The sequence below is a fragment of the Lontra canadensis genome, unplaced genomic scaffold (genome assembly GCF_010015895.1).
Source record: "Lontra canadensis isolate GAN:19392208 unplaced genomic scaffold, GSC_riverotter_1.0 scaffold37, whole genome shotgun sequence".
Taxonomy (NCBI): Eukaryota; Metazoa; Chordata; class Mammalia; order Carnivora; family Mustelidae; genus Lontra; species Lontra canadensis.
In genome coordinates, this window is record NW_022631031.1 from 5384521 (window position 1) to 5396128 (window position 11608).

General features: G+C 38.8%; 1 protein-coding gene across 1 annotated transcript in view; it reads right to left on the reverse strand.

Annotated features, from left to right (window-relative positions):
* Window positions 1–724: 724 nt before the first annotated feature.
* Window positions 725–11608, reverse strand: part of CA13 (carbonic anhydrase 13) — a 30963-nt gene continuing 20079 nt past the window's right edge. Inside the window, exons 6-7 of the mRNA XM_032869099.1 lie at window positions 11342–11497; window positions 725–1225 (exon numbers count right to left, since the gene is read on the reverse strand). Of these exons, the coding sequence (XP_032724990.1) occupies window positions 1106–1225; window positions 11342–11497 (276 nt within the window). The 3' untranslated portion in view covers window positions 725–1105. The remainder of the gene's footprint in view (window positions 1226–11341; window positions 11498–11608) is intronic.

Sequence of the window (11608 nt, forward strand, 5' to 3'; positions counted from 1 at the left end):
ATTGTGTCACGCCACTTTCACCAGCGAGAGCAAAAGGACATTCACCACCCCCTTCACCAAAAACAAACAGAAATACACTAGGGACTATAGGTTAAAATGAATTACCAAGAGCCAACTTACAAAATTACTTTTGAGATTGAGAGACGTGCATAAAAGGGAAGATGGGCTTTGCCATGGAAATGGGTTGGAGGGTTTATGGATGGATTGTATGTTTGTATGAGATCCAAGTAAATATTTTCCACCACTTGGCAGAACACTGACCTACACAGGATTGATTCCTGTTCTGTTGACAAAACACAGGGAAAAAGTAAGCAGCCTATCCATCAGGCCCTTGGGCTTCTCCACTTGCCTGATACCTTCCAATCTGTTAGTTTCAAACCAATGCATCTAGTCAATTATTAACCGGTTTATCATTAACATTACTGCATGAATGTGATATAGGGCACAATTCATTAAAGTTTATACAGTCACTGATATCCTGAGGGATTCCCAACAAAACTGGATGGGTTAATTTTGAGCTATGGAGTAGACCCAGTGAGGATTATATCCCACCCCCCACCACGCTCATATTGTTCATCTAATTAAAGGTACCATGCAATGGGGATCAACAACGTAATCAGAAAAAAATTCATTTTAAAAGGAAATATTATCAACTTTTTATGAATTGGAATGATAACAAGACATTAAGTAGACTCACTCATGTAGAAAAAGATATCACAATCTTATTCTGGAGAAGATTTAAATTTTTTGACCAAACATTACTGAGAGATATGGCTGATTCAAACTCTAGGGCAAGGGAACATTTTTAATGGACTCGGAGGTTTTGCAACGTCTGCCATGTTTTCACGCAGGTTGAACTAGATGCATGTTGCGGATCTCAACACGCATCAAACAATGTTTACTGTTTGAATACCCGTGAGTGCAAATCTGAGATGGATGAGTTGAGTTAGCTTGATTACAGCGATCTGATCTTCCTTGTGGCGCTGAAGCTCAGAGCAAAATGGTACCCGTTAATCAGAATTCTAGGAAAGAGCTGTTAGGAGGGATTTTTGTGTTTTGTCTTCTCTTCACAGACCTGTTCGGGGTGGTCAGCTGGTGACAATTTTTAATGGAAAGAGGCTCTTACTTTTCGGCCCTTCAGAGGCTGTGGTGGGCGGTGATTGCTCAACAAAAAAGCCGCTGCCTCGCCCTCCGCCGTGCAGAGGAGAGTGCGGAATGTGGCCAACTGTTGAAGAAAAGAACAGTGTTGGCTTCAGCACAGAAGGTCACACCAAGGTTGGTGAACTGTCCTACACTGAAAGTTATGAAACATATAACCTTTCCTCTACCAGAAACTAAAATATATTACAGCAAAACTGTTCTAAATTATGAGTCATATATATAAGAAAACACCACTTCTGCTAAGTTCTCACCACTATACAAATACATGTGGGTTCAAAAAATTAAGTACATAAGCACTTTCCATCTGAAGACAGAAGTAATATGAGGAAACAGAATGTGGTTCAAAGAGGACATGTCTAGGATTCAGAGAATGTCACCTACAAAGGCAAAACGGGACCATGGAAAGGTCACTGTACTGGCTTCCAAAGATAGGTCCCAGTCCTCGGTCTGGCATGACCAGCTGGGTGACCTTGGGTGCTGGTCTTCAGTTACCTCATCAATAAAGTGAAGCATTGGATTATATGTTCTCAATAGGTAATATTGGAATCACACCAAACATGTACTAGTAGTACTCTAGTACCATAGAACCTCAATTTTCATGGCAACCTTGTGGTGTTCATCCTATAGAATATTGAGCTTTTAAGTACTGTTTTCCTTAAGAAATGATTTTGCTTTCACCATACTTGAGCCTTGAACAGCTAACTATGGTAAATGCTTGGATTGTTCAACCTCTGATAATGTTTAAATACAATTCCAGCAATATAGGCATATTTCTCATCAAAAGGGCTTAAATTTTCTTATTACAAAAAAATGCTGACTTGTCTTACAAACTCCATACAACACACAAAGCATCAAGAAGAAAATAGAAATTACTAGTAATCACATCACAAGATATAATCACAGTTAACATTATGGAGTATACCCTTCCAGACGTTTTTATATATAAACACGTGAATGCACACACAATTTTTATTATAAAAACGGCTCAACTATCATGCTCTTTTGAAACCTTATTTTTTTACTTAATAGATATCCTATATATCTTTGTATGTCAATAAACATAAATCTACACTACTATTTTTAATTGCTGAAGTTTTCTACTCTAAGCATGTTATATAAATCGTTTAACAATTCCTTGGTGAGTTAATACTATTTATCAAGATTTAGCACCAGGCTACAGTAGTAAAATGAAGACTGGGTAAACTAGCTGAATAATTCTACTTTCCTGAAAATGTTCACCAAAAATGCATTACCAATTAACGCAACTACGTTTCTGATGTTTCTTTTCCTATTTCGCTTAAGCAAAGACAAATTATAAAATTATTGAGAATAAAAGTCCTGCATTGGGCTCCCAGCTCAGTAAGGAGCTTTTCCCTCTGCCTGCCTCTTCCCTTGCTTCTGCTCTCTCTCTGACCAAAAAAAAAAAAAAAAAAAAAAAAATCTTAAAAAAAAAAAAAGTCTCCATCCTCTAATCTGTGCTAGTCATTTAATTGCAGAATCAAGCAAATTCACACTAAGATAGGGATACCTGGGTGGCTCAGTTGGTTAAGCATCTGCCTTCACCTCAGGTCATGATCCCAGGGTCCGCATCAGGCTCCTGCTCACTGGGGAGTCTGCTTCTCCCTCTACCCCTCCCCTGCTTGTGCTGTCTCTCTCTCTCATGTAAATAAATAAATCTTCTAAAAAAATTCACACTAAGACACATCTATTACATTTCCATCATCACCATTTAGTTGAAGCCTAAAATATTTCTTGTACAGTTCTAGCCAGGAGGGGAGGCAGAAGTGATGGAGGTCCTCCATAACTAGCAGGCAAAGGTCTGTCAGCACACTCCACAGAGACAGGTTCATGCATCATATACAAGCAGCCATGTCTTTCCACAGGTGATACTTTGAGGGGTATAGATGGGCAAGATAAGACAAATATTTACAACCTACTATTATTCATATTTCATTAGACTGGATTATAGCTAGAGCCAGATGAGACTTGAATAATTCTCTGAGAGAGCCAAGCAGTGGAGGTAAATAAAATCTAACCTCTAGAGCCACAGGGAAAACACTCAGCCTTCTGCAGATCATGGGGATCACGTCTGTCCAGAATGGCCTCTCCCGATGGCTGTGCAGGAATCCCAAGGCCTGAATCAGGGCACCAGCTTGCTGGCCTCAGCAAGCACAGCTCGCCTCCCAGTGACGCTGCCCATTCCTCTGAAGAGGTTGTCTTTTGTTTTGTTTTGTTTTGTCTTTAAGATTTTATTTATTTATTTGAGAAAGGGAAAGGGAGAGCAGGGGTAGGGGCAGGAGAGAGAGAGAGAGAGAGAAGGAGCAGGAAAGGGGCAGGGATTCCCAGGACCCCAGGACTGTGAGCTGAGCCAAAGGCAGATGCTTAACCAACTGGGCCACCCAGGCACCCCTCCCACCCTCCTTTGAGTCCTCTGCAAGTTGGTCATGGCTCCCTACCTCTGTAACACCTTAACCTCACTGGAATTTCTCTAGTTCTTTCTCTGACCTGTCTGTACATTTTGGTGAGATTCATTGAGCCTATCCTGATGGCTCCTTCCCTTTCTGGCTCTGGTTCTCCCTCCCAATCACTCAGTCCGGCTAGGTAGCACTGCGTCTGCCAGTCCCTGTTCAGATCTACTTCTCTCGGCTCTGGCATCCTCCACCACCGCACTAACCTCCAACTGCATACCGCAGGCTGGCCCTTACCAGTCTCGCCACTCTCTGGGCCCCTGGGCTCCTTGCAGACAGAAAAATCTGCCACTCTGTCACGAGGGCTGATATCATCTATACGAGTCCTGGCAGGAGTCTCCCCAGATGAGCCTGAAGGCTGAGGAGGGTGTGATCTGTTTTGCAGGTTTTCTTGGCTCTAATACTGAAATTTTAACGTCCTTATAGAGCAACCCCAGTAAGCAGAAATACCTTTTCTAATGTTTTGTAAATCGCTTTGCTTATGTCACTCTAGAGCTTAAAAGTCTAATAGTTCTCCACTCCCTCCCAAAGCTGGATAATAAAAGTAAAATCTCCCTTACAGAACATGGTGGGCCAGGTATGGCACCAAGTCCCCTCACACACACTAGTATCCCCATTTTAAAGATGAGGCACCTGAGGGACAGCTAAGAAGTTTCAGTAAAGAAGCCATCCGGCAAATAAGTCCTACACTAACCACAGCACTATATTGCATCTCTATTTTTTATTTCTATTTTCCCCTAATCTCTTTTTATTAACTCTTTATTATGGAAACTTTCAGACACACATAAAGCTAGAAAGAGCAGCTGCATAAGCCACCACACACTCAGCACCCAGCTTCACCTGTCATTAACACACAGGCACCTTCACTGCATCCACACTCTCCTTCTCTTCCCGCCTCCCCTCAGGCCCACACTGGATTACTTTGAAACAAATCCTGAATATCATGTCCTTTCAGGTGTAAACACTTCAAAATCGATCTCTAAAATAGGTAACATGTCTAACTCTAATAAGGCTTCCCAAACAAACTAGTTAGCCTGGCTTCTGGAACCACCGGGGGCCGACTAACTAGATTGTCTCCGATTACAACCACACACCCGGGGCCCACTAGGAGCCAGTTTTGCGAAGGGTGGTCCCAGAGTACCTGAATGAAGAGACTTTGGGGAGATTCTTAAAACTTCAGGTTACTGATCCTCACCTCCAGACGTTCTGTGTGAGAAATTCTGATAACGCCCAAGGATTCACATTTTTGACAAGCTTCCTCAGGTGACTGTTGCATACACTAAAGTCTGAGAACCTTAGGTACAAAGGTGCCCACATTTCCTGCACCTCCTTTTCTTGCCTTTAGTTATGGTGTCCTTTCTTGAAACTGCTCCTTTTCCTGGAGGTACCAACCAGTCACCGCCCTTTTCCTAGCCCAGATATAGCTCTTTCAAGAAGTCTTTTCCTGATTTCTCCAATAAAATAGTCTCCCCACCGTTTAACTCCCTTTACACCTTATTTCTCTTACATATCAAGCACAGTTACTGTGTTACTGTTTTTTACCCATTTATTTTATCTTGTCTATTAGATTATAAACTACTTGAGGACAAGGGACATTTTTAACACTTCTTTGTATCTTTTGCATTATGCTTTGCAAGAGTTAGCAATTATTAAATAATTCTAGAATTGACTTGCACTCTCCTATAATTTAGAACTTTAATTTCAAAGCTAATTATACAGTTTTTAAAAATATAAGTCAAAATTAATGTTCAAGTGAATGAATTCTTTCCCCATTTCCCATTTAGTCTAAAGATGCAGAAGTTAAGAAGAGCATTCCTAGATCACTATCATTAATTACATAATATGGCATTTTACTATTTTAATAGGACATTAGGTGTTGCTTCCAGATCTGTTGGACTAAGATCCTACAGACAACCTCCCTGTAGAAAACTCTAAAACCCAGACATAAATACAAAAAAGCGACAAGTCACAGGTCCTAGAGAGTAAAGAGAAGCAGAGGGACTCAGGTGGGTAGTTTGTGCTCACGTGAAGGGCAGATGGGAGCTCTACAAGTGAGTTCCTATCTCTCCCAGCTTTTCACCTGAGCTGAGTAGAGTCTGCAAGGTGCACAAAGCTACAGCAGAGGCAGGGAGAGGATCCTCAAACTCTATACCCAAGAACCACACACGGCTGTACTGAGACCAGAGCTGCTGCACAAGAAAGAAAATTTGCAGTTTAAGTGCTCCCCCCCCCAAAAAAATTACCTACTCACACAAGGTAAATAATATTCATCAGAAAAAAATAACCAAATCCAGAATCTCTACCACTTCTTGTTCATCACACCTAGAATACTATTAAAAATTACTTAACAAAGAAGCAAGAAAATGGAACAGATTCTCAAAAAAAGAAACATCAACAGTCCGACCCAAGATGAGCCAAATTAGGAACTTACAAGGGTTTTTTGTTTGGTTTGGGTTTCTTTTTTTTTAATTAAAGATTTTATTTATTTATGTGAGAGAGAGAGCAAGCACATGTGAAAGCAAGAGAGCACAAGCAGCAGGAAGGGCAGAGGGAGAGAGAGAAGCAGACTCCCGCTGAGCAGGGAGCCTGATGCGGGACTTGATTCCAGGACGCTGAGATCACGACTTGAGCTGACAGGCAGACGCTTAACCAACTGAGCCACTCAGGCATCCACAGGGTTGTTGTTGTTTTGTTTTTTTTTAATGACTACTTTAATTACCTGAGGTTTGTATATTAAACAAAGCATCTTTAATGCAGAGTAGTGGGAAGTCTCAGCAGAAAAATAAATATAATAAAAAGGAAGAAAATAGAAAATTTAGAACTAAAATAGAGAATTTCTAAAACAAAATATTACCTGGATAGACTTAACAGTCAAATTGACATGACAGAGGAAAGAACAAATGAATCTGAATTAGATCAATAGAAATTATCCATAGTGAAGAACAGAGATTTTAAAAAATTATCTAAAAATTAGTCTTGGTGAAATGAGAGAGGGAGGAAAAACCATAAGAGACTCCTACCTATAGGAAACAAACTGAGGGTTGCTGGAAGGGAAGGTGGTGGGGGGATGGGGTAAGTGGGTGATGGGCATTAAGGGAGGCACGTGGTGTGATGAGCGCTGGGTTACATGCAACTGATGAAACACTGACCTCTACTTCTGAAACTAATAATATACTACATGTTAATTAAATTGGATTTAAATAAAAATATCTTTTAAAATAGCATCTTGAGGATCTCTTAGATGATATTAAAAGGTTAAATATATGTGTAATTGAAATATCAGAAGGAAAGGAAAGAGAAAATGGGGCACAGCATACCTAAAAGTTAACTTATAAATCATCATGAAATGTGAGAGCTACAACTATTACTTAGAGTATGAAAAAGAAAGTCTGTGGCATATAGTTAGGCAAAGATTTCTTAAAACAGGACACCAAAAGCGCAAACTATAAGGGATAAACTGATAAAAATGGACTACATCAAGGATAAGAAAGTTTGCTCTTCAAAAGACATAGTTTAAAAAAAAAAGGCAACTAACAGACTAGAAAAAAAGTTCGGCAAAACATGTACTTTTTTTATAATTTTTTTATAAACATATAATGTATTATTAGCCCCAGGGGTACAGGTCTGTGAATCACCAGAAAGCATGTATTTTAAAAAGGGCATTATCCTTATTGTATACAGAATCTTTGCAATTCAATAATTAAAAACACAAACACCCAATTTAAAAAGGAAAAAATGATTTCAACAGATATTTCACAAAACAAGATATGTGCACAGCCAACAAGCACCTGAAAAAAAAGCTGAACATTACTAGGCACCAGATAAATGCAAATTTGAAAAATCACATATACCCACTAGAATGGCCAAAATTCAAAAGACTGACAACACCAAGTGCTGACAAAGATGTGGAAGAACTTAGAAATCTCTGAGGGATATAGATGGGCAAGATAAGAGCAACCACAGTAAGCAGAAATACCCTTTCTAATGTTATCGCTGGTAACAATGGAAGATGGAACAGCCACATTCAAGGACAATATGGCCGTACCTTATACAGTTAAATGTGTAAGTGGCCACAGAATATGAAAATATGTGTCCACACAAAATTGTACGTGTCAATTATCCCTAATTTCCAAATATGTACAGCTGTTATTCAGAATAGCCCCAAACTGGAAGCAACCCAAATATCCATCAAGTGGTAAATAGATTTTTTAAAAAGGTGGTATATCGTAGAATATGAATAAATTTAAAGTAAGGTTGTATATCATAGAATATGAATATTCTAGGAATTTAGAATATTCCTCAGTAACAAAAATTGTCAGTGAAACTTGAAAACATTATGCTAAGTAAAAGAAGTCAAACACAAAAATCTACATACTGTATGATTCCATTTAAATAAAATTCTAGAAAAGGCAGAATCCTCATGGCAGCATCTCAGAGACTGCCCAGGGCCATGGGTGAGGAAGGAAGTGGAATGCAAAGAAGCATAAGGAAATATTTTGGCAGAGGGATCTATTTTATATCTTGATCTAGTGGTTGCTGCATGGTAATATACAATAACAGAAACCATCAACTGCACATTAAACTCATGAATTTTACTTTATGGCAATCTCATAACAAAAGAAAAGAGAATTTTGTTTTCAAAAGAGCATAGAATTAAAACCAAGTATTTCGCACATTGAATTCAGCAGAGAGCCCATTTAGATAATTTAGGATAACCCAAAGAAACTTAGCACAACAGCTAGCCTTCCAAAGAGAATGACAGATCTATTATCAAAAGTATCTGAAAACAGCATATCTGTTTACTGGTCTGGCAGTTAAATTAAGCATTCCAATAAATGACTCTGGGAAGTAAAATGGGCTTGAATCAAATAAAAGAAAATGAAAACCATGTGTTTGCCCTTCTGGTCAAACAGTGACTGGGCAAGAAACAGCAGCAGAAAAAAACCTAGGGAAAAAAAAATTGGCACTAACTAACTAAAAAGAATTTAATCTTCATAGCTAGTGACATTATATGGTAGAATTGGAAAATACACAAAACAATGTGTTTCAGGGACTTCAAAAATAAAGAGCAGTCAAAATTGGGATTAGAAATTATCTTTCGAAAGTAATTCCTAATTAAGTGGTATACTCGAAAGACATGTTCATTTCACTTTATATAAAAGAGATAAACACTGAATAATCATCTCAACCCTTTCATGTTTTCGATTTTCTTAATAACCTTATTATTTTAGAATAGTTCTAGATTTACAGGATTATTGCAAAGACAGTACAAATAGTTCTCATAAGCCCCACACTCCATGTGCCCTATTACGAATCTCTTACATTAGCGTGGTACATTATTCACAATTGGTGAACCAGTGTCAATATATTCTCACTAACTGAAGTCCATTCTTTATTAAGATTTCCTTTGTTTTTACTTAATGTCTTTTCCTGTTCCAGATCCCACCAGGAAAAAATATTGCATTCAGTAATCATATTTCCTTGAGCATTTCTTGATGACGACAATTTCTCAGATTTACCTTGCTTTTGATAATCTCGACAGTTTTGAGGAGTATTGACTGGCTATTTTGCAGAACCTCCCTCAGCTGGGCTTTGTCTGATGTTTTTCTCATGGTTAGACTGGGATTGGGCTTCTGAAATATCTTTTGCTTCATTCTTTAACTCTTAAAGTCACCATAATATCATATTAAAATAATTTGGATTATTATTCAGATAATCATTTCTATCTGATTAAAAATGAAAATGTCTGGGGCACCTGCTTAGATGTCTCAGATGGTTAAGAGTCTGCCTCCAACTTAAGTCATGATTTTGGGGTTCTGAGATGGGCCATGTCCAGGTCCCTGCTCAGCAGGGAGTCTGGTTCTCCCTCGGTCTCTGCCCCGCCCCCTACTGTGCTCTTTCATTCTCTCTCTGTCTCAAATAAATAAATAAAATATTTTTTAAAAATGAAAATGTCTAAAAGTATTCATGCTAGAGTAGATGTAAGTGAATTTAAGTAGATCTCAGTGAATTATCAATCATACTAAAGCTCTAAAATATAGTTATTATTTTATATACTCTACCTTATAAAAACCACATTAATAATTATTTTTAATTAACTGAGCCTCAAATTAGATACAGTAGTGAAACCACAGCTAGGCAGGCATAATTCCTAAACTTACAGAGGGTCATTTTTGATTAAGAGCTTTAAGTATTTTAAGGAACTAAATTATATATTTTGATATATTCTGTTCTAAATGGCAAGTGGATTTTAAAAAGTTAATTTCCAACTGGCTTTAAGAGATAAAAATATCCTTGAAATATGAAGAAAAACATGAACTCTTATTATTACCACCTTGATGATATAATTTATTAATTGTTACCCTTACCCTGTTCAAATTTAAGAAAGGAATGTAAAAGTGAACAGTTTAACACATGGAGGAAAGAAAAATTTACTCTGTTAGTAAAGCCACTGGATCAGTGACAGGTCCTTTTTCTCATGACATGAGGCACCTTATTCATGAGGGGAAAAGTCACAGGAATTTCCATGTCTGTCAAGCTCTGAACTTCAATCCACACTTTTACAAAATGTTTTGATCTATATGTCCCAGATTATTATTTGGCTTTAATCTTAAAGATAGGCCAACAGAAGTTTGATGTGTTCAACATGCCAAGGAAAAATGTTACCTGACATGACCTTGGCAAAGGTGAACGAGCTAGGCAGGTGGGCAAGCCCAGAACAGATTACCTACAAAAGTTACCAGCCTGTGTTCTTGCTAAGATGGTGCGCAAGTAATTTAAAAAGGAAAACAAACAGCAAAGAAAACCCACTCAGCACAACATCCACAGAAGACATCACATCCACCTGTCTGATAGGTCAGTCACACGGCTCATAGACCCAAGCCGAGTTTCTGGGCATCCAAGCCAGCCTGAGTCTGCAGACAGCTTGGCTTCTCGTGGGGACTCCACACATTTATCAGAAAAACAAGTGAGGCATTGTCTTCACTAAAACAGCACAGGTAGGCAGCCAACAGCATCTCAGGAAATGCTTACAGCCCCTCAAACAGCCCCACAAAAGTTCTGTCTGCAAAAGCCAAGAAACCCACTGCTGTGTCACTGCTCACTTTCTTTCCTTTTTTTTTTTTTTTATTTTATTTATTTATTTATTTATTTGACAGACAGAGATCACAAGTAGGCAGAGAGGCAGGCGGAGAGAGAGGGGAAGCAGGCTCCCTGCTGAGCAGAGAACTCAATGCAGGACCCTGGGATCATGACCTGAGCGAAGGCAAAGGCTTAACCCACTGAGCCACCCAGGTGCCCCACACCGCTCACTTTCTCACTGCGACATCATCTCTAGGAGGAACAGGTCTCATGAGGGACTGAGGTCAAAAAGAAGAAAGTCCCCTTTTAAGAATAGCCTTTCTCCTAATTTTCCTGTTTATCTACCAGCCCGCTTATATCTCAGCCCATAAAAGAAAACAAGTATAGCCTTTAAAGTCACCTTCCTCAGTGTCTGTATGCACGTTATATTTCAAAGAACAGGGAGAGAAATCATCTAATCACAGAAGGCCAAATAAGAAAGGGACATGAGTTTTACCCAGTCCAACTACCTATCTGATTAATGAAGGGAAAACACAGGCTTCATGTCCCAGAAATTAAGGGCAGGATTTTTTTTAAGTTTTGATCCAGTTTTCCTCTAGTAAATCAGGATCAACCTTGAAGAAGCGACATACCTGTTGAGAGCTGATATTTATAGGTTGTTTTAAAACAATCCACGTGACACTCTCAAGAAGAGGTGGGACTGTTAGGGAACCAGGATATGTCCAGTAGTCCCAGGATGAAGGAAGCAGAGATAATGGGTCAAAATTTGTGAATCGAGTTTGTTTACCCTGGTAGAGAAAAGAGAATTATAATGGGAGAGTTTGACACCGCCCTCAAAAAAAAAAAAAAAGCATCCAATGAAAGACCATTGTGCTAGAATTCTTTAATTCGTGGAATTA